A 25,108-nucleotide genomic window follows, 5' to 3' on the forward strand; every position below is an offset into this window, starting at 1 on the left:
TGGGACATTATATGAGTATGATATTTTTGACTCTTCGTCATTTATGTTTTAAAAGTTGATAGACATTGGTGGAGATCCGGGGGGGGGGGGCTTGGTATACTAAAAAACCTTAAAACATAAAACCAATGCTTTTTAAAATACCTACCCTTTTTTTTAGTAAAAGATTTGTTGAAATAAAAATAAATATAACATTTATTTTAAGTTTTAAGGTTTTTTAAATCTCAAGCCCTTCCTGATCTCCGCCAATGTTGATCAAAAAAAAAAAATTAAAGATTGAAAGTTGTCTAATATTGTATAATATTATAAACTATCGTGTCCCCGAAAAGAAAAAAACTATAAAATTGGAATTAGTTAAGAGAAATCGAGTGTGTTATCCTTATGAGTCATTCTGTATAGGTGTTTCGACGTCCTCGTAAATATTATATTGTTATTATTTTATGGTTTCGAAACGATTATTTATGGGTCATAAGTTAATGAAAATATGAAAAAGGTCACACGATTAAGATCTTATATTTGTTCTTATGTAACCCTTTATCACAATTATTGTCGCATTAACGTAGCGCGTTCAATATAGATTTATCACACAAAAACAAGTAGTCCCTTAAACGCTCAACGGTTATCACGTCGTGCGCCGTTTGTACTTAATTGTTGTTTTGTCTTTTTCCTCGTTATTATTTTAATTATATCAGTATTTCTTTCGCGACGGTACGCGGGCACCCGCGTTCCTCTATAATAACTCTTTTTGACTGCAACTCCGGTCGTCCGTGCTGTCAAGACGACGAGGAGTCACATTGTTGCGATTTGTTTTACGCAATTGCCGTGCACGCAACAGTCCGTGATATTCCATAAGACCTATAATAGCGGCATATCACATAGTGGTATTATAGCCGTCGAGATGCCGGTGGTGGTAACAGCTGCATGAGCATGGTACAATAACGAGTGGCGGTGGGCGCGGTAGAAAACGACAGCGAGGGCCGAACGAGAGACGGGTATGGAAGAAGGTACGCGGCCAAAGACGGTAGGTATAATAGTGTATAACATGGTCGGCGAGCGAGAGACTTTAACGACCAGGCTAGCATCCATCCGGAAAGTTGTCTGGAGAACAGAAAGACCCACTCCTCTTCTACGCGTTCCCTACCACGTGGTGAGAGCAAACACGCGTGCCTCTTAAGTATCTGCCTGTGTGTATATGTATATCGTCATTACCGCAATCTGGTATTTCAACTTTCTTTTCGTAACGGCTCCGTAACCGTCTACCGTCTTTGCGCCAGACCGCCGTCATTCGTTATTCGTCAGTCGGCCCGGTTTAAATTTTTTTTTTTAAAATTCGGTTTTGAATTTGTTATTATTTTTATACGGCCGTTTTTTTGCTGTTTGTTTTTTCCCCATACACACATCGTTCGCAAGTCTAGCTCGCGGCTATACGTACATCGTCGTACGCAAAGTCCATCGTCACGCAGCCGGTATACACATAGGTACGTTAAACGTTGTATTGTAGTTTTGTGATAATTATTATGCCAAAAACGGCAAAATCCGAGAAAAAAAATGTTTTTTTTTAAATTTTTTGTTATAAACCACCACAGACTACCTACGTTTGAGTGGTCTAGACTGAACTCGATTGTTGTCAATACGAATCCAACAACCGTTGTTGTAACGCTATCCGAACGTTTGTGATCCAATGATTATTTATTTTATGGTAACAGTACATCATATTATAAAAATATAGTATATCGTATTTAGAACAAAGTGAGGAGGTTGGCGCAAAATCCGAAAGACCGACATTGCCGAAAATGTTTAAATGCATATTTAATAACCATAATTTACAATTAGATTATTCTAAGATGACTGTTCAAATTATTTTTAAAAAACGATATCAATCTTATTAAAATAATATATATATATATATTTATGACGTTTGGCTCAGAATTATATAAATTGGAACGCATCGGATGATGTCATTTTTTAAAAATACCAATGGAATAGACTCGAACCACTGACAATTTAAAGATAGATATTATTAATAATACTTGCACATGATGCGATAATAAGATTATATATTATTATTATAATTTTAAAAAGTATTCTATCAATAGGTCTTGAGTAAATATATTATTTAACGTTATAAGTATTCTACAAGTATCGAAATACATACAAGTATTGTTGCACAGTGAAAGTAGTTTCTATGGGTAGCGCTTGTATATTGTGAATGATCATTTTTAGTATATTATAGGCACATGTAATTATTATTGATTAAACAGGAGTTTCCATTAAAAAAGCTAGTAACTTTATTTAAAAGTTTACTAAATTTTGTGGGCGCTTTGTTGTTTTTTTTTTGTCCAGTTTTCACAGAATAAAATATGTGTGCACGTAAAAAACGAAACATTATATTTTTTCACTTTTGTAGTATTATATTCGAGTACGCATTTGACAAAATTATTATTATTATGTCATAAAATGTCTGATAAACTAAAAAGAGGGAAACCCATTACGTTAACACCACGCATGTAATTATTTTAATTGTACATAAACTGGTCGATATATGGGTCTTATTATTTTCACTAACCGGTAAAACAATTATTAATGCGGTTAAAATTCCCTGTCGTATAACACAATGACATAATTACTATACCTAGTTGTTATTTCAATGAGCTACAACTATTAATATTCAAATTCCAAAACCAATTAGATGTTAAAATTGTAATTACATTTTTCGCATGTTCATTTGTTGGTCAGGACCTTGTCTACAAAGTTTTTTTAATTTATGAGCTGAACAACTAAAGATACGTATAAAAATGCTAAATAATCTTAATATATAAAATATAGTACTTAAATTCCTCTATACTATATTATATTATTCCATTTTTGTCTACTAATATAGGTACTATAAATAAATAAAATCAATACTGTCAGTGATGCCAGTATCTTGCCTAATACTCTTCTATTTCTATTAGGTCTGTAAATACATATTAATTTTTTATAGGCATTGACCTAAAATTGTACTTTAAATAATTACTAAATCTGAATACTTATATCATATAATAAAAACTGAATAATTAATATAACTCTACTAAATAAAAGAGCATATCATGTTTGGTAGTTTTTATAATATCTGGCCTTAATCGATTTACTGGCTATATTTATTAATATTTAAAAGTTTAAGACTATCCTTATATATCCTAATATATCCTTATATATCCTTATATACCTACTTATAACCTAGTTAGATGTACCTAATTTGGAGTACCTAATCTTTTATCCCTTATATCTTATCTTTAAACTTTTATCTCTTATCTTTAATATCTTATCTCTAATCTCCTATCTCTCATATATTATCAGATAATTATTTATCAACCGTTAGATCGCGCTACACGCACATATTTTCTACGGTAACGTTCAGCGTGATGCACAGATTTTCTTATTGACCCCCAGCCAAAAGACATATCCATGTCAATATTTTTTTATTAAATATAACCATAAGTTTCTCAAGTTGTTTCCAAGTCAACCAGTCATCACACGTGTGGAGTACGAGAAATCGATAAGTATAGCTCTAAGGGTCAAACACTCAAACCATCTTCAGCCGTTATTCAGTTATGCAATAAACACAGTGGCGTAACTTTGAGGGGGGGGGGGGTGGCAGGGGGCAGCTTTCCTTCTGCGTATTCTATTTTAGGGCATTTTGTACGGTTTACTATAAACACGTTAAGGTTAACATGTAATATAGGTGCATAAAAATGTCCCTTCAGGCGCTTTAGTCTCTAGTTACGCCACTGAATAAACACAAATGATATTTCAGTGTTTTAGTACATACCTACTTGATAATATAAGTAAAATAACTGAACGTACAAAACACACGTTTAGCATCGAACACGTTTTGTAGTATTTCCGTGGGGCCGTGTATCCAGAAGATGGATTTAGAAGATTTAGTCTTGCTTTTTAGCTTTATTTTTAATTGCAAATTTTAGATCTACTCATGGTCGTTTATATCGAATATAGAAATACTATCCATGTAACATAATATTGTTCTTAAGCAACCGTTTGTAGTGTTAACTCAATACAATAATTACTCGTAGAAGTCAATAATTTGTTGAATGAAAAACACATTTTTAATAGACTACATTTTATGTATAGTCGAATAATTGCAAAAATAAAATGTATGAAATCTATTTGGATAAGTAAGAACGCAAATCGTTGTGAAGTAAACGTAACCATCATTCTGGAACACACTGTACAAACAATATAGCTGTTGTTACAATGATGCGGTCTAGCAGTAGCGCAACGTACTGGGAAATTGGTCATTTTAGCGCAAATGTTTGGGGAATGCATTAACATTTAGTAGAGAAACCGCGGTATTTGTGTTTGGATGCATAATGGCTTCCTAGTTCGGTGCTAACGGTTAAACGCGGTTGCGTTTAATAATCGTTTGCAATATAATGGCTACAAGCAAACACAATTAATTCATAGTAGGTGTAATAATGTGCGTCTATGTATTCACTTGAACACAAATACTTTGACACAACATTAGCTGTGTGATAATTGTGGAATGTGGCCATATGTGTTTACACGTCATAAAATAATGACGAAAAGAAATGGAGAGTTTCTCCAACTGGAATCTAACTAAATACTATAATTATCGCATATTTGATTTACAACCTTTTGTGTAGTTAGGCGGGTTTGATCAATATTTTCTGTCATCCTGTGCCGATATTGACTCTACATTTGGAAATAATTTCAGGGTTCGAAAGGGTTGAGTTTCACAAACACTTCTGCGGTTCTAATCTGATTTTGAATCAGTAGAGCAATCAGGATTAATTTTCGATAGGGTTTAGGTGCAAATTATAGTATTCATCGGGTGGTCATTGGAAGCGACGAGTTACTCCCTCGATCTCTTGTTGCGTCAGTCCTTTATCCAATATTAAGTGTCCAGACTGTGTCATATAGCTTGAATTAGCTATTTGCGCTAGTTCTTTTATTTTTTTATTTATTCGTATAGTATAATACGTCATAAATCAATGTTCTGACGGGTCCGTATGGACTTTTCAACATAAGTTTAGCCACACATTAATGTACATTGTGGGTAATGGTAACGGTCCTTCTCTTCGACAATCGCTACAAATGTTCTTTCGACACCCAAAACAAAATAGCCAATCGTAATTAATTGTATTTAATTGTAATTAATCATTGTAATTAATTAAGAATAGGTCCTTGCCTTTACACTACTGATGTACGTACGGGAGAGGCAGATTGGTTTGTATCGGTTGCGCCATCCGTCCGCTTTGTTACAATATTTTTGTGTGTGTTATCGTTGAGTATGTCTACCAATGCACGCCTTGGAAGTTTTTTTCCCGCAAACGGAATCCGGCAATGACTTTGACGAAGCAACAATATTCACCAATCTGTCCATCTCTGCCCCGATAGTAGAAACAAACACCAAATAGGTTCAGTCATCTAGCTTTTTATTGTTTTGGCTTTTTTGAATGTCTTTTATAGTACCGAATCCACCAGAAATTCTAACGGGCTTCACTGGAAAATCCAGCGGACTTATTAACAAGAATATAGACAAATCGATACTATAGGCATAAGAAGATAAAAATCACAAATAATAAACTCAACGTGGAAACAATAAAACAATAAATTTTAATGAATTTTAGATTATCTTATAAGTTAAAAAGTTGTTCTAAAAACAGATGGCTGCGATATGAGCATTGAGATTCGGTTGTCAATCTGCATGAAATATATTTTTATACTGACGTTGGCTAAACCTTAGGTAAAGGCTTTTCGTTAAAAATAAGGCTACATATTACACAACCTGAAAATAGTTTTTTTTTACCATAAGTGAAAGTGATGTTTTGATTTCGGAAGTCACCTGGAATTTTGAGAACGGAGAAGTCAGAAATTTGGAGGTACAGTGATTGCATACATTTTAGTGTAATCGTTTCTAGAAAGTTCTGGCTATATTTTAAACGGTTGGATTTGAGAGGTCGTTATCGATTTTATTATACCAATTCAAATTTATGAAATAAAAATCATGTCATTAATTTCTTTTAAATTTTCAATAATTCCCCACTACAAACAATTATGCTGTGGCAAGTTTAGTGAACTCAAGATTAGGTCCTACTTTTAAGGTACGTTATAGCCCGAGTACCTTGTAAAGAGAAATGCGAATATAGTAATGACCTTACATGGACTTTAAAAGCTTTAAAAGCTAGAAAAGAAAAATAAGAAATCAGTAGAGGATTTTTCTAACGATTAAATAAATGAAGGTTAGACAAAAAAAATCATTGCTTTCGTTATGATCAATTTATATTCTTAGCTAATTACGGCAGTGCTCTGATAGTTTTTGAAAAAGCTTATGTTATTTTTTTCCATTCTTAATAGTCAACGCCCAATAGATAATACAGTGTAACTTGTGTAAAATGTAAGACCAAGGCATGTAGTTATAGGTGGCATGAACAGTAGCAATAGCTCTGCTCTTAAGAATTATGATTACTTTTGTGTAACTATATGATTAGCTTGCCGATAAGTTAAATCGCAAAACGCTATCCTACAACTATCGTCTTCTGCGACCTATTAATAAATCATCAAGCCATGGCCTTGTCATAAACTTCCTTAATTTAAACATCACACAGTGACATAGAATTATATTCAGCCACGGCCTTCGTATGATCTGTCCTTAGATAAGATAACGTTTCATTTTCGTCGTGATTAAGCAACTTTTTTGGTACATTTGATATACTACCAATATACTAACTACTTAGTTGTTTCCAATAAAGTATTAGGTGTAGAAAAATATTCATATTTGTATTATTTTTTTTTTGATTTCCTTCTTTGTTTTTCGATTATTACAAACGTTTTTCTTTTCTTCACAGTGAAAATCTTATTTGTTAAAAAAAACTAATTGCTTTTGTTTAAAGGGGAAATGTTTTAATTTTTTATTGAATTCCAATTTTTATTCATTAAAAATAAAGATTTAAATCTTTAAACGTGATTTTCCCGGACTTCTAAATGACAGTTAGTATACACGATTAAACTAATCGCATTTATCCAACAGACTTAAGATTCATACTAAGGAAATGTCATTTTGCCGTTTGAATTAAAATTTAAGCATTTGAGCATTTTTATTTATTCACACGCAAATTATTCACAGAATAATTTCACAGTCCCTATTTCTTGAAAATTATTGTTCCTATTATTTTAATTAAAATAAAAGAATAACTTTTCCTTAGTATACAATTAAAGTATTTTATTAGATCAGATAGTAGAATTAATTAAGGTTAAACTATGAATTATGAACTAGGTTACAACGAGTGAAATATACGACCGTTTACCAGGTTTGAGCATTCGAATACATAGTACTTACCACAATAATATTCCATTGAGATTATAAAAACGTTGTTAATAAATTAAGTCATCTTAACATTAACATTTATGTCAACTTTTTATCAAAAATTATATAATATAGTGGTATAGCTCGTTTTTGCTCAATAAAAAGTGTATTTTTTAAAACATAGACTACAAATAGGTTTTTACAATAATATAATAATTATAATTATATAATTCACAACGTAGGTATATTCTATGTATAATTATAGCAATGACCAAAGATACATAAAAAAAATAATAAAAATAATTTAAAACCAGACTTGCTGTCTATAGCGCGTGGCTCAATAAATGGAAAGTAGCATAACTAATACAACCATTATTACCAGTTTTACGTTGGTAGTATTTACATGTTTAAATCAATCGTTTCGTTCCCACGATAAGTCCCGATGCTGAAATTGATGTCTTCTTTATATTATCGATCCAAAGTTGAGAAGTAACTGCTTTATTAACGTTCTTAAACAAATACACGGTAGACTAAAAAACCTCTAACTATTGTAATTGAAAATTTATTAATTAATTTTTTTAAATAATTCTATACTTATACTACTTTAACCAAGTATATAAACGTCATCCAAAAATATAATATCGTAAAGCTTTGGATGCACAAAAACGCTGTATATTATTTTTTATAATACACAAATCGTAAGTGTATTTTGTTTTTTTTTATGCCAAATGCTCTATGATATATTTTTATATATTACTAAACAAACGTATAATTAACAATATTGTAGTATAATATTATTACGATTATATAGCTCGAGCAGAAACGCACACGTTGAGTACACAACATAATCGTATATTATGATTTATGATGAAACAACACCGTGTTGGTCTTATCCTACGGTATATATTTTGTATTAAATAACACGTCTGGTCGGTATTCTCCTTCACAGTCACAGCAGCCGCCGCGGCAACCGACTTTCTCTAAACACCGGCGAATGGTACATATCCACATACTTACGCATCATCTATAGTACAATACATAACATCTATAAAAAAAATTAATATTTAAATATTTCATTTTTTTTTTATGTATATTATTGTAATATTTGTACTATATTAACTATATTTGTATATTTTGTATATTTATTAATTATTAGCTCTCCGTCGAATGATTTTAATTATTATGTTAAACAACACAGAGTGTCCTACTGCCCGAGTAGCGTCAACCGTCATCAATAGTTAACGCATGTTTGAGTAGTTTTTTTATTTATTTATACATCAGCCGAATGACCCGCGATAAATCGTATTCGGTTTTAATGCACCGTAAAATTGATCGATTCGTCGTTATGCAATTCACGTTTAATACACATAATAAACGTGCGCATCCTTTTAAAACAAACAATACAATAGTGTATGTAAATGGGCACTTAACAGTAGCGGTCTAAAAGGGATGAATGGAAAAAAAACGTCACGTTTAAATAGAATCATTGTTTTAGTCTTAAACAAATTTGGCCCCACATTACACAGTTTGGGCACTTTTTGAGAGTACTTTCAAAATATTTTGTAAGCCTTTTTTAAAGCAAATGAGAATATGTAGTTTTTGAGAGAATGGTTCACCTATAGTCAACTCTTATAGAAGTTCTGTATTTAACTGACGATTATGTTAATTTGAAATTATTTTTTCAAATAGTTGATATTCCTATGTCCAGCCAGGAAACAAAATTGAGCGTTGTAGCCATGTTGTGTATTAATTGACGTTGCTAAAATAACAAACTTTTATAAAAAAAAAAAAAACACAAGTCCTTAGTTTCTTTTCATTTATCGTTTAGTGAAAGTGTTGCCTTAAAATTTAGAGGAAGCCAATCATTATAATTTACAAACCTGCGAGTTTACTTTGCTAACCTAACCTTGCTGGCCATGACTCGTTTATACGCTGTTATCCAATCTGGTTCACCCACTAGCTTCTTATTTAGATTTCTAGTCTGTTTAACGATGCCAAACGCAGTTGATCTCAGATTGATGATGGAATGGTAATTTCAGCCCTGTTCCTCCCTATTCCGCCCACTTACTAACTCCGGAATACAATATTATTTATGTAGCCAATCTATCTAGTCGTTCTTAGAATTCAAGTTACTTCTGACAGTACGTATATTTTTTGTGTCATTAAGTTTACTTAACTAATGTCTCGACACTTTTCGGGCACTTTCGTTAAGCGATTTCATGTTACACGGTCGTTGGTTTGTGTTAAAAACAAATCACGTTTATTTATACACTGTACTGTTTTATAAACTATGTACAAAAATAATATGAGGTGTAAATTCTTAAGAAAAAAATGTCACCACTTTTCAACACGTCATTATAAAAACACTACCTTCTCAGGAGGACTCAGATAAGCATCGAAGCTAATATAGGTAGATTTTGGTAAATCTATGAATTGTTTTCAGAGGCAATAATTAAATAATTTAATTTCATATAATATAAAATTTATAAGCGCCGAAAAAATAATCGGTAAACAATAATATTTGAATGTCTTGTAAATCGTCTTTCAATAAAAAGTAGAAAGTTTTGGAGGCCAAGGTCATTACATAACGATTCACATATTAAAATATGTCGGAGAGATCAACGAAAAACGAGCGTTTGATCACGTAATCACATAGGTAATATAATCCACTCTATCTTTTCAAATTTTTAACATTTAAAAAGTATAGGCCCAATTTAACACTATCATCATTCGCCATCAGTTAGCTACGTCAAAACTACATTTTCAAAATAATCACTATACATGAGTTTTTATAATCTGTTATAATATTACTAATTGAATTAAACATTATTATAGGTATAAAATGAGGTACGTAAAATTAGTAGAGAGATTAATGCAGATGGATTAAGTGTCAAATGTAGACCGAAAAAAAGTAGATGTACGTTATAAATAAATGGTGATGGATATAGATTTTGAAGAGAGGGAGGATGTAACTAGCCGTTTCAATTACATGACACTAGGTAACGCAAAGAAGAAGTCTATAGTAAAGGCGGTACTCCCACGTCACATCATCAGGTAGGCTTCTACATAGATTTCAGTGATTTCGACATAATATTGTTACATTCTGGTCAATAATATAGAATGACAGTGCTTGTAATTGCTGATTTTCGTGCAAAACGTCTAGTAAGCTATATGAAAGCAAAAATATTGTGAGTAGCCGTGAATACAATAATATATTCGCCCAGTCATTGCCAAAATTGGTATTACGTTAGTGCAAACTCTATTGGTATTAAAAATCATTATCATGTCGAACCTAAATTAATTTATCAAAGGAACGCTTGTGCTTAAGTAATGACTTCAGCAAGTATAACCTGCACCGTTGGAAATAATTAAGGCTCATTTACACTAGTGTGATACTTTAGGGTAGAGCTACTACCATTAGCGATAATTATTAACGATGAAATAACTGTATAACGTTTTAAATTTGAATCGTACTACTGTACCGCTTCGTTTTGTTTTCATAATTAAAACCCTAATGATTTAAGCATAAACTTAATAGACCGCAGTGCCTATTTAATTAGTTACCGCGAACAAGTTAGTTGGGGTATGCTTCTCCGCTTTTCTCAATAGTTCATTCGATCGATGATTGATGAACTATATTGAATTGATCGTACCTAAATAGAAGCTATCGTGTCACGAGAGCTGAGTAAAAAATAGATATTTATTTTTCTAAGACTGTGTTACGGGCCGTTAGTTAATTCTTGAGTTCTGCCGGACAAACACTATCTCATTACCTAACACCCTTGGGCAAAATGGAATAAGAACATAATATTTTAATATTATTATAAACCATTTATGAGGTTCTTCTTTATCGCGACATCGAGTAAGCGATGCATATCATATTATTATTCCAAGTGAACTTGCTCGTCCACGGTCACTGTTTCCTGTCGACGTTTCCATACTTAGTCGTACTTATGGGGTAATTTACTGCCGAGTACACCCAAATCTTACGCGATGATACTTAACGAAAAGAGACGCATATTATTATTTTGATAAAACAAAATACAAGTCGATTAACACATTACGTTCTGTGTTGTACAAAACCTTGAAGACGACAAACCTTGATAATGAGCAAAGAAGAGTGATGTAAATGCCCCTCCACTAGTATAACATCAATAATATGTACTAATTGTGTATATACTATGTATATTAATGCCTCCCTTTCTCTCTCTCGCCGTACAGTGCAAGCAAATAAAACACAAAACCAGTACGGCGCATAAGCCATTCGCTACCGAAAATCCGCGTCGCCTCGTCTGCCTGTTCCACTTTTTACTAATAGTTTCCGTTTTGTTTGCCCTAATTCATATAGACATGCCGACGTTTGAAGAAAACTTTTTAAACTACAAGCCACCGGTGCTTCCGGAGTCCCTGAGCAATCTACCGGACCGCGTGTGCAAGACCTACAACAACAGGACTCTTTTCATCACCGGTGGGTCGGGATTCCTGGGTAAAGTCTTGATCGAGAAGCTCCTGCGAAAGTCTCCGGACATCAAAAGGATATACTTGCTGTTGCGGCCCAAGAAGGGGAAGGACCCGAAGCAGCGTGTAGAGGCTTTGTTTTCGTCCGTGGTGAGTAATATTCGGCTAAATAAAATATATAAAATTAACAACAATAAAAATAGATTTAATTAAAAAACACACTTTTTTTTTAATGAATAAACATCATATACGAATATACGGTAATTAATTACAATACAAATGTCTGGTAAAAATTGTGAACTGTTTATTTATTTTGAAAATAAGAATTGAAAATTGCATTTAAATCGAATTTCTTTTTATGTACTAAAAAAAAAAAAATAAACCGTTAACATATAGTAGAAACTATAAAAGTTCAAGTTCAAGATCTACTTATTGGTAACGACTTTAGTATCATTACATTGCATATTCAAAAGGTTGAAAGGAGTCAGCATGATATGTAGTTGCTTAGTAATGGAATATTATTTATTTATGAGTTAATAAATTATAGTTTATAATAATTGTTGTTGTTTTTATACTATTACTCAAATATTGTTTGTAAATTGTTGTATAAAAACAAAAACAATTTTAATTTTAATTCAAAATGATAATTCTTTTTCTTATTTCATACACAGAAAAAATTGTATAGTTGGACCAACTAAAATTATGGTTAATGTAGGCACACAATACATGAAAGGAAGTCATGTGAAAAACAGTTCCCCCTCATTGGTTCTGTATTAAAAAAAAAAAGCACACAATACATGTGTAGTTGGAATAACTAAATAAATAGTTGAATCAACTAAATTTTTAGTTAAAGCAACTATTTAGTTTGGCCAGCTAAATGTTTAACTGGGCCAATTATTTGTTTAGTTATTTCACTACAAATTGATTGTGTCCCTATCTTAGCCATAATTTTAATTGGATCAACTATGTACTTTTTCCTGTGTACAACAGCTAAGGTCGGTCAGCCTAATCTTCTTTCCTCACACATTGTCATTTTCTTATTTTCTCCACACACCTCCACATCTTTATTTATCACATCCACTAACTTCTTTTTCAGTCTACTTTTGGCTTCTGCCTATACATCTTATGACGTGATCTAATAACTTACTACATCACTTACCTTCATTCTTTCAACTTACACTATTATACACATATATATATATATTACTTTAAAAGTACTATGTTTTATATATTACATTTTAAAACAAATGTTTATGCTAAAATGTATTTTTTAGTATATTAAAAATTAGTTATTTAATGAGATTAAAATTTATATATATTCAATAATAAGTTTTTAATGACAGCACATACTATAGTTAATGACTAGGTAATAGGTTATAGCCGTTATTAGTATATAATTTATAAATAGAATGTGTTTAAAATTATAATTCAAGATTTAAACCTTTCAGTTTTCCAATTATTTTCCTTTTGTTATTCATTGTAAAATTTTAAATACCTAACCATTAGGGAAAAAAAATCTTGTATTTATAATAAAAATGCTAATACTAATGTCCTTAAAATGTACATGTGACTGTATAGGATTAGGTTAAGATTTATTGTTATCCAGAACATATAATTAAGACTATACTATCGGCATAAACCGCAAGGAGATTATAGATCAGAAATAATCACTATTCAGGAGCTAGCAGGCTAAAGCATTTTCCATGTTTTATAATTTTAGCCGTTAGTCTTAAAATAGACTGTAACTTTTTTTTATTGTTTGGATAAACTAACGTGTTGGAATTGTAATAGTACATCTTAAACGTAAAAACAATAATTTGTTTTCTTTTAATATCGGCTATTATAATATCCGAACAATATCGTAATTATATTATATCATTATCCGAACTGTATAATTTGATTGTTTTGAACAGCACGGGTAATATTGTAACACTCAACTATATTTAAATGAAAAACTGATAATACAAATGAAAATAATGTAGTCTGTAGAGCCTTGAACCTTAAATATTTCTGGTATTTAGTAATTAATGTTCGTTGATTATACTTTCTCTTGTGTGCTATATTGTTATAGATACAATAAGTAAACCACATTTTCTGTCATTGATCATAATAGACACTGCAAAGATATTTGTGGCCAATAAAATACAATTGATGTTATTTCAAAACACGCCATTTCTAATTCTAGTGCCTTAAGGGCTTATACTTAGTAACAATATATTACCATGGATTTCTAAAGATAGCTTTTGTTTTTGAAATCTTTAATTTAAATGTTACGAAACTATGTACCTTGTTTTAAAAAAATGTCTTCTCATTAACGTATTTAAATTTCACCGTTAATTTTTATAATAGTATCCGTGTTATTAGTTAATACATGCTACGTGGTAATTTAGAATTACATAAATTGAATAATTTTGACAGTTTCACTTTTTTATGGCTCATGATTAAATAGTTTGACATTTTTACCGCACCTAGGGTATTAAATGTTTATTATGAAATCGATTTTGTTACATCTTGATTCTTGTTAAGTGTTGTGAAAGAGACAAGATTGAGTATAGAAATTTTTTGATAATAATAATTAACTATTCTTATTACAATCTCATCAAACCTATGACAGTTCATAGCTTTTTATGCCGTGTGACCTATTTCATTCATTCGAATAGCTCATTACCATGATACAATCTTATTTTATTCACCGAATTTTGTTGCATTTCGTATTAAAAATTAATTAGGCAATAAATAATGTATAAACTTTTAAAACGTTTATTTAATATTTTTAGCTAATGACACAATAAAATATGTATGGTCTCTATATCACCAGTTGTGCCTAAAACTGAAGTATAGTTGAATAAAACTAAAATTACGATCTTAACTATTAGCTAAGTCAAATTGATAATAAATTAAAGAGAAATTTAAGGGTTCCCCTAGTTTGAGCATCTATACATTTTTTTTAGAAGTAGTATTTTAGTTTACCACTTTATAAGTTTTAATTTAAGTACAAACAAATATAGAAAATCTTTTTCTGACTAGATTAGTAAAAAGTGATGAGTATCTATAAAAAAAAGTCTTAATTTTTCTTTAAACTGTTATATTACTTAAATTATTAAATGTTAATAACACACGTAAATATCGTTTTCAACTTAAATGAAAAAGGGATTTGATAATAATCACATTGTACATGATTTAAGTTTAAACTTAAGTGCTTAAAATAAGTCCTTAACTTAATTTAAATGGTAGGTAAAGAAGCCCAGTTAATCATGGTTGTAATGATATTCATTAAAATCGTACAAGAAAGGTGACTTTTGAATATCCATCACAATGAGATAATTTGACAGATATTAAATTATATTTGGGTACATACGATAGTTACAAAGAAAAATAACATGTAACTTGTAATTTGCAGAGTATAATAATTATATTTTACTGTGTCGGGCTTTGCTCACATGTACAATAAAATAAAGTAAACTTTTAATCAACTAATTGTCTGCCCTTGAATAGATATTATAACTGTCATTCTTGTATTCATTTTTGGTATTATATTTTGTTAATATGACTAGTAAATTAATTATCTCGTGTGGATATGTATTTAAAATCATTCGAGTCACAACCGTTAAAGATGTTACCACATTATATGGCGAATATTTATGAGCCCATGGAGTTTAAACACTATACTCATTCATTTTAACTTACTATAATATTATGAAATATATTTTAAGGACATTTTGGATAATATAATTCAATTATAGAAAATCGTCATAAGATATAAGTCCAAACATTGTGTATTTGAACTATATGTAGTAAGCGCCTTAAAAGAAACTTAAATAAAACAATTTTGGCACTGTAAATCCAGAGTTCCTTGGCGACACAATCAATGACGTATGTAATCTATAAGTAACACCGTAAAACGCGATCATTTCAAATTCTGGTATAATCAATATTGAGCCGTTTATCAAATCAGAAACTTTTGAAAATAAAACACATGTATTGCCGTTACACCAATTAGTATTAAATATTCAATTACACGTGTAAAATGAAATTAATTTGTAAGTTATTATTTTTTTAACATTTTATTTAAAAAATAAATACATAAATCAGTGTATGTTGTATGCGCGAAAAACAGATTTAGACTTTTAGTATCATAAATCAAAATATGTATGATTAAACGTTTCACAAAAAGTACTGTCATTGTTATTATAGTTAGAATTTTTCTTGTAATTTAAATACGCTGTGAAATAAACAATTTTTAAAACCCTAATATTTATCGTATTAGCTAATTCTTACAAAATGAACTTGTAAACTTAAAATATTATACCAATGTCTTATTTTAACATTTAAACTGCAGGATATTAGTAACCATCATTTCAAACAACAATACTTATGTAAAATATGTGTTTACAGTTGTTCGATCATCTGAAAGAACTAAGAGGTACTGATTTTATAAAAAAAGTGTTTCCGATTTCCGGAGACGTGAGTGAACCGAATTTAGGCATAAGTGATGAAGACCGCAAAATACTGGCGGAAGAGGTCAATATTGTATTTCATGCGGCCGCTACCATACGGTTCGACGAATCTCTCAGGAAAGCCGTCCTGCTCAACACTAGAGGTACTAAATTGGCGTTGGAATTGGCCAAGGAAATGAAAAACTTAAAGGTACAATATTGGTAACTAACGTATTGCGACGGTTTTTTTTATCTAAATGTTTTCTTATTTCCAGTGTTTTGTGCACGTTTCTACGTCTTATTGCCATTTGGATGAAAAAGTACTGTATGAAAAGGCATACCCACCTCCGGCCGACCCGCACAAGATCATACAAAGTATGGAGTTGCTGGATGAGGCGTTTGTCGAAGTTATTTCCAAACAGTAAGTTACCTAATCGGTGTGCTTGGTTATCATATTTTGATGTACTAACAAAAATAATTATTGCCCACAGAATCCTCGGCAGCTGCCCCAACACGTATGCGTTTACCAAATGCCTTTCCGAGCATTTAGTGGTCGAACAAATTAGAGCCGGTTTGCCGTGTCTGATCGCTCGTCCGTCAATTGGTCAGTATTACACAACTCTAAAACCGCATTAGTCTAGCCAGACATTAACGTCCAGCTTGCATGTTCACAGTCATTCCTATCTGGAAAGAGCCTCTGCCGGGCTGGACCGACAACATCAACGGGCCCACAGGTTTGCTCATCGGTGCCGGCAAAGGTGTCATTCGCACCATGTATTGCTTCAATCAAGGTTATGCCGACTACTTGCCAGTGGATATAACCGTCAACGGTCTCCTTCTGCTCACTTGGAATTACGTGGAGAATAAGTAAGCTTCGGCGAAATCCCAAAATTCACTGACCACGAGTCTAATGATGCATATCGTTTGTTACCATTTAATTTTTGTTAAACTATGCGTTTTATTTGTATTGCAGCGACACTGATAGAAGCATTTGCCATTTGACATCCAGCCAAGAATGGAGAGTGACGTGGCAAGAAATCATTGACATCGGCAAAGACATAGTCACCAACGAAGTGCCGTTGAACGGCGCAGTCTGGTATCCGGGCGGCAGCATGAAAAGCAACAAAATCCATCATTACCTTTGCGTGTTCTTCTTGCACACTATACCGGCCTATTTCCTGGATGCCATTATATATTTGTCCGGCAACAAACCATGGTAACGACCTCTGACGAATCGCTTTTATCTTCAATACTACTCTCTCGGCCCATCCGTGGATAATTATTTAGAGTACAGATGGAAAAAGTTATTATTTCGTTGTCTCAAAGTTTTGCCGAAATATCTAAATAAGATACAATTGTTGTCTTAACTAGTAATTAAACATATTATAAATGGCGAAATTTTTTTAATGAAATACCTATTTTAAAAATTCGGTGCTCCAAAGAGTTATTCACATATCACACAAGATGCCCAATTTGGCTTTTCGGACGCGTTGTGTGTGAAATTAAGTGTTAATGTTGTCTTTAATTTTTTTAGCTTGGTCCGTATTCAAGATAGAATCAACAAAGGGTTTGAAGTGTTCGAGTACTACGCTAACAACCAATGGGAATTTAGAAATGAACACGTTCATTACATGAGGAAAATCATGAACGCCCGAGAAAAATTCGAATACAAAATCGACGGCGCCGACATGAATATAAGAAATTACTTTAGAGACTGCATTATGGCAGCTCGTATTTATATACTAAAAGAAATGCCGGAAACACTACCCAGGGCAAGAACTCACATGAAAATGTAAGGAAACTATGTTTCTTAAATCTTTTAAATTATTCTAAACAAGGTGTCTCACAATACGTCGACATCATTCATTTTGCAAGTCAAAGTGAACACAAGGAAAAATCATATTATTTTAAATGATAGTGGACCCATGGTTAATTTTTTTATTCAATAGCAATAAAACACAAACTACATATTTAGAATATCTAAGATCCATTGTAGTTGCACCTACCAAATTTAATTGAAATGTAACAACCAAACATTTCATAGTTAAGACCCTACTGAACATTAAGTGAAGTTAATATTTTTTTACTTAACTAATACCTACTAATTACCTAGAGAAAACAAGTAGGAAAACCTTGTGATTTTTAACGTATCTTTATTCTTAATATAAATTCTTGCATTACAATATGTGTTTTTAGCTATTAAAGTGTCAACATATTTGTTTTAATTATTTATATACTAATATTTTTTTACAGAATGTATTACGTGGATATCATAGCCAAAATTTTGATGTTTAGTCTACTTCTGTGGACCGTGTTTAAATGGTCTGATGCCATCATCGCCGTCGGCTTGTGTTTGCTAAATCTTGTACATTTATTGTTTAGTTCAACTCTGTCAATCTTCAATCGAGGAGACTCATCTATCGAGCCAGTACTAAACAATGAACTGTAGCAAAATTAAATACGTTTTTTAAAAAAAAAAAAAAATATATCTATAAAGTTTTTATTTTTATAGGTTTAATACGCCAATACTGATTATTATTTAAAAATACACAAAACAATTTAACTTGCTTACACATTTTAAGTGAAATTGGCTTAGTATATACAGGGTGATCTTATCGTGAACCACTCAATATCTTACTGGGTTTAATTAATAATTTAATTTTTTTTCCATAATGTTTTTATACAATGCGATCTCAATTTCTCACAATTGTTTTTAGGCCCCTCCCAACTTAGTTTTTTTTATAGCAAATTTTTAAACTTAAATGGTAACGCATACATTTCATTAACTTTTTTAGTTGAGAATAATGTACTAAAAATATTGACTGGTCAAAACTAGTTTTGGATAATTATTTTTAAAGTTATAAGAGTTTAAAAGTTAGGGTGAGAGGGGAAGTGCGATTCGGAAATTCACGCACATAAAAATAATACTACACTCCACCTTTGCTCCTGCCCTGAACTTGAAATTTCAATAATTTCATAAATAGTTGTCCAAAACTGGTTACCGACCAGTCAAAATGTTTAGTACATCATCTCAATTTAAAAAGTTAATAAAATGTATGCGTTACCTTTTAAGTTTCAAAAGTTGCTATCAAAAACACCAAGTTGGGAGAGGGGTAAAAACAAAAAAAAATGATGAAAAATTGAGATCACATTGCACAATAACAAAGAAAAAATGTAATTTCTTATTAAACTCAGTGAAATATTGAGTGGTTCACGATAAGTTGATCACCCTGTATATAATATAAATATATACAGTGTTATACAACGTAACAGTTGGTACTCAACAAAATTATATATGCTATTTTATAGATATCGTGTTACATCATTTTTAGTATATATATATTAACCAGTTTAAGTTCTTATTATGTTTTATTATTCAATTAGCTTTGTTGAGATTATCCATAATAAAAATAAAACTAGTACTTCGTTTACCTTTAGTTTTGTTTTAGGTATAGACATTATAAATTTAGTTCAACTTCTACATTAAGATTTATGATAAACTATTTACAGCTTATTACAAACATAAAATCAAATTTTATTTTGTGATATAATTTTGATTGTAAACTATACACAGGTGCTTAATAGGATGGGGCATTCAAAATTCATAGTATGTATTTAATTCTTCTTCTGTGATTTTCTTTTAGTAGTATTATTTTAAGACGTTAATATAAAAATCATAAATAAATCAAAAGTTAAGTTGCACAACCATTAACATATCTTACATTTATCTTTGTGTGTGTATTGGTTGTGCCATAACAAATATTTTTGCTTAAAAGGGCAATAATTACACAATGTTTTTATGTTTATTTTGTAAAGGGCAATAATTACACAATTTTTTTAATGTTTGTTTTGTATGTATGCGATATGATTTTTAAGTACTTACAAATATGAAAACACGGCTCCGTTTGGTTTTAATTAGATATACACCATATATTTTTTGTTTTTTTAATAATTACATAATATGTGTATCCTTTATTACGGAATTATATAATAAATATATATACATATATTGTTACGCTTAATTACATTGTTTAAATAACTTTTTTAACAAACCTATTTTTACTATTTCCTATTTTTAACGAATGTTTTCTTTCACCATTGCAGACCTAACTTGTCTCGACATTTTTAGGCTTGTATTCTAAAAAATTGTGATTGTAAAAAAATAAATAACACAAACATACAATAGATATAGACATAGAACTAGTTAGAAGTATATGTTTTTTCTGAGGAGGTAAGACATATTCAGAAAATGTTGATTTGGATCTGACTGTCAATATTTGGGGCAACAGTATTGCTGTAAATAAGTATACAATCACTAAAAACAAATTTACTCATTGACAACTTAAAACATTTGTCAATTTAACATAATATAGTAAATTTAATAATTTTGGCCATCACCCGTATCATAATCTATTCATATAAATTGTGTGACCTAATTAAATAACCCGATTGATTTGTAAAAAAACACTCATCGCTTTTACAGTCTTGCGGTTCAAAGGTATTGTTTAAAAATTACTTAAATTAGGATAGGTCAGAGCCAAATTTAATAATATTATTATGTCAAGTTACTAACGGTCGAAATTCCTCAAAACACGCACGATAATTACCCTTTCCAAAGTCATGTTAATATATTGCTTTTTTCAAATGTCTTAATTTAAGCATATTCTCATTGCACAATAGCCTAATATGAATAATAATGTACTAGGAAACTCAAACAGTATTATCGTGTAAACCGAATAGCAACAGGAATAACCAACTCAACGTGAATCATGAGGCAAAATCCTGTTTTCAGCCTTGCTATGTTATGATATCCGTGAAATCATATAGGCGTTTGTGGATTTGCATACCGAGTAGTCTCACTGTTTTATTAGGTACAAATAATTTAGGTTACTAAATTTATGGGTCAAGAGTGTTTTGTGATAATATTGTAGCTTAATGGACGATTTTTATTACACGAGTATAACACTAGGGTATACGTCACTAATGAAACAGATTCGGATCACAAATATATCGAGTAGAATTCATATTATAGGTACCTATAAATAATTTACACCGTTAAATGATTTAATATAGAAGTCGAAAAAATATCAAAATACAGGCGTTACATAATATAATATTATATCGGTAGTTTAAACGTATAAGAAATTTTGTGCTTTAAGTTCATAGTCTACTTTTGCATTTAAATCTAGGTACTTTTAATAAAATATAAAATAATAGTATTATTATAAAAGTAAATAATGTTTATTGATTAATACTAACATTTTATCGTGTTTTGGAGTTCGTTTAAGACTGCTGTATATTGAATATCAACTTTTCAAGGACAAAACTTATTTTAAAATAACCGTATCTGGTATAAGGTATTATGGTTACGTAGGTAGAGGTTAAATTGATTTTCATATTCTATCACAAATCTCCCTTTTTAGAATCGACCTTACCGACTATATTAGTTGGCCTCTACTTATCGATTACAAATTTCATTAAAAACTATGTCATCGCAGATTGTGATAAATAATAATTACTAACGTTCACATAAAATTCTCAAACACCAACGTGACCCCTAAAATACCGCGGTGACGTATTCAAGAGTGATCATTTCAAATTCAAAACTGTCTATTGTCATTAGAGATGGGAATCCGAAAACCCGGTGATTCACAAAAAAAAAAAAAGCTACTTAAAAATCGAATAAGTATTAAATATTTTTACCATGTAAAGCTACTAAGTAAAATATTTTTGATGAAAATGTAAAAATAAAGCTCAACACCAAAGCAATTTATAGTCAAGTTAAGCGTTTTTCAAAACATTTTACTTAGGTACACAGGTTTTATATCGTAATAACATTTAAAATTCATATGACTGTTGAATAGCGTTTTTTTTTTTAAATCCGGTTGTTGGGATTTCCATCATTAATAATTAATGATGGAACAATTATTGTTGTGCGCTGCGGTGTGATTAGGTTAGTGTTTATGTTTCAAAATCATATAATAATATATTCACTAAATTCAAGCTTCATCGACAAACTAAAAATTCACCAGGCTTATTTGTGCTAAACAACATGCTTAAATAGTAATTAATACCTACTGAATACTGTAATGCGTTACTTGTGCCCAATACATAACAGCTGTAGGAAATTCTGTACTTAGCTGTATCCAGCGGTGCGTGTTTCCAAGAGTGCGTAATAATATTTTTCCAGTTGTATTTAATTTACACCGTCAAACCTAGGTCCTATGGCCATGCGCTTCACACATGCCTGTCTATTAGCTTTATAATGAAATCACGATTTTCGTTCACGTTCACTCTCGGAGTCATGCGCATTATTTTATTCGTTTATGGTTTATCTGATGAGCTTAACAACGTAGCATGAAAAAAAAATGCACGAATAATTATTTCGGACACCAAGAATTACCCAATTTTTACGACATAATAAGTTATCATCATCGACAGCCTTGATCTTGTGAGAATATTATTGCATTCGTCAATTTATACGGCACGATTTTTACATTTTCATATTGATGATAATATTGTTGTTCTTCTATTCGTTTTATATCAATCATATTTGCGGATAAAAAACATATTTTGTAAACGATGTGGTGTCTTACCTAATGTTAACTCCAAAAGATAAATGATGTATATTTTTTTTCAAAATAATTTCATTTATATTTAAATTTAAATCATTCTTCAGTGTTTTTTAATAAATTCAAAGTTTACACAACGAATAGCACAATATCATATTCAAATATTGTGTCTATAAACTACAAATAAATATTTTATACATGAATATTACCGTATCCGAGATGAAGAACATATAAATAGCTGAAAAATGTCTAAATCCAAAATGTTAAAACGAAAATATAACTGATTCCAAAAATATCCAAACTAAAATAAATTTAAATAATGAAAACAACTTTTTTGTAAATATGGCATTGACAATAATGTGATGATTATATTTTCTGAATTCTGTAAACTGATTATTCACTGTACAGTTTACTAACAATGATATTAACACTTTTGTGAAAATAGTATAATATATATACAATAGCTGTAACATTGATATTCCATTTTTTAAAACAAAAGAATAACTGTATTATCAAATATTAATTATCAAAGTTACATAAATCAACAAATCCATACATTGTTTTAATCTATATAATTGACTCATATGCGTAGGTTGGAGGGTGGGGATTAAGTTAAATATAATCCAGAATTTACTTAAGTATCCATTCAAATGTCAATTATTAAATAATTATAAATTGTGTACATTTTAGAATAATAATTAGGAATTACTTACACTTCTCTGGCTCTAGTCAGTTAATGAATTACACTATTAGTGTTGATTTCTACACCATAACGAACGCCTATAATACCAATAATACTAATAGGTAATGGATTATTGAGACAAACCGAACTAATTTTATAAAGAAAATATGTATGCAATTGTTAACTAACATAATATTTTAATCTACATCTTGCGTTTTTTTTTATAAAATATAGCTACAAATTAAAAATTACTTTACTAAATCAATCAATCAATTATTGGATTCATTAACAGAGAATCATTTGTGATGATTGATGTGACAAATTATACTACTATAAAATAATTAAGTATCATGCTTTTATAGCTGTTGAAAATTAAAACGGTTAAATATAATAATAGGGCCTTAGATAATAGTTATTTATAATTTAATATTTGTCTGACGGGTCAGTGATGCGAAAGCTCAACGAGTCGTTTGGTAATATTATTTTTCATTACATTCTCCCCGCAAAATCATTTCATCTTGCTACGCCTATAAATGTTTAAAATCGTTTTATTATTAATGTTTAAAATAAGTACTTTATCTTATTAACTCGAACGATTTATAATTGTTTACGAGCAGAAAATAATTTGACTGTCGGGCGTTATTTAATCTAATTTGTTATTATATAATTGTGTTATCTATTTATATGTTATTTATCTATTGTATTTTTAATATAATTGACTTGATTTACTCTTAAAAAAGTTACAGTCTACTTAAAATCTAACGGCTAAAATTATAAAACATGGAACATGCTTTAGCCTGCTGGCTCCTGAATAGTGATTATTTCTGATCTATAATCTCCTTGCGATTTATGACGGTAGTATAGTCTTAATTATATTATGTTCTGGCCAAAACGTTTGCAACGTCCACTTAAGTCCGTGGCCACTCCGTCATTATTAAATGGGCTATTTCGTGTCGGTTTTTTTGTAGTTTTCGAGCTGGGAGGCCAAGGCTAAAGCATGTTCCATGCTAAAATTGTCCGTACCCTTACTGAAATGGTCTTAAATAAATTATTTATTAATTATTTAAACATAATCTCAGCTTTTATTATTATGTTTGTAGTTTGAATACTAATTACGGTCATTAGCATTATAAGGGATTTTCAATAACTATACCCATATTATAAATTATATATTATGTTATATGATACAGAGAAAATAACTCGACAATTGATGAAGTACTTCAACAATTTAATACATGAATTTGTTTAGTCACTTTTAATTATTTATATTTATAGTTTTATTGCACAACTTTCTTGTCGAGAATTCCTTGAGTATTTGAATCTACAACAGTGAAAACTCCATTTCATATGTCAAGTGTAGTCTTGTTTTTGTGTACAGTTATTGGTCGTTAAATTATAATTTTTATGTTTCTTGAATATATTATATAAATATCAACCATCTAATAAATTAGTTATTGAGTGTAATTATAAAATATAAATAATATATTGTAATAAAATCATTGTCATAATTATTATAAATAATCAAAAGTTAATTAATCATAACGAGTTTTTAACACTAGCAATAAACATAAGCATATTAAAATTTTATGTACACTCTTAAATGTACCATCTCGAACCTCACATAAACTTGTATTCT

General features: G+C 30.4%; 2 protein-coding genes across 2 annotated transcripts in view; one reads left to right on the forward strand and one right to left on the reverse strand.

Moving 5' to 3' along the window:
- The window catches only part of LOC126844345 (uncharacterized), a 173,070-nt gene that overhangs the window by 58,225 nt on the left and 89,737 nt on the right, over positions 1-25,108 (reverse strand). The gene's annotated exons all lie outside the window — the stretch shown is intronic.
- LOC126844348 (fatty acyl-CoA reductase 1) lies at positions 1,280-18,707 on the forward strand. Its single transcript, XM_050582488.1, has 9 exons — positions 1,280-1,475; positions 11,673-11,932; positions 16,178-16,429; positions 16,494-16,639; positions 16,710-16,822; positions 16,893-17,085; positions 17,192-17,434; positions 17,753-18,010; positions 18,472-18,707. The coding sequence occupies exons 2-9, from the start codon at positions 11,675-11,677 to the stop codon at positions 18,665-18,667; spliced, it is 1,659 nt and encodes a 552-aa protein (XP_050438445.1). The 5' UTR covers positions 1,280-1,475; positions 11,673-11,674; the 3' UTR covers positions 18,668-18,707.

The sequence above is a fragment of the Adelges cooleyi genome, unplaced genomic scaffold (genome assembly GCF_023614345.1).
Source record: "Adelges cooleyi isolate 19-005CV unplaced genomic scaffold, UGA_ACOO_1.1 ACOO_flye_CR_arks_rails_tigmint_CR_PRNA_651, whole genome shotgun sequence".
Taxonomy (NCBI): Eukaryota; Metazoa; Arthropoda; class Insecta; order Hemiptera; family Adelgidae; genus Adelges; species Adelges cooleyi.

Coding starts and splice junctions, on each gene's coding strand:
- LOC126844348 (XM_050582488.1), top strand. CDS start 11,675: ATGCCGACGTTTGAAGAAAACTTTTTAAACTACAAGCCACCGGTGCTT. Junction 16,640..16,709: donor GTCGAAGTTATTTCCAAACA/GTAAGTTACCTA, acceptor TATTGCCCACAG/AATCCTCGGCAGCTGCCCCA. Junction 16,823..16,892: donor GATCGCTCGTCCGTCAATTG/GTCAGTATTACA, acceptor GCATGTTCACAG/TCATTCCTATCTGGAAAGAG.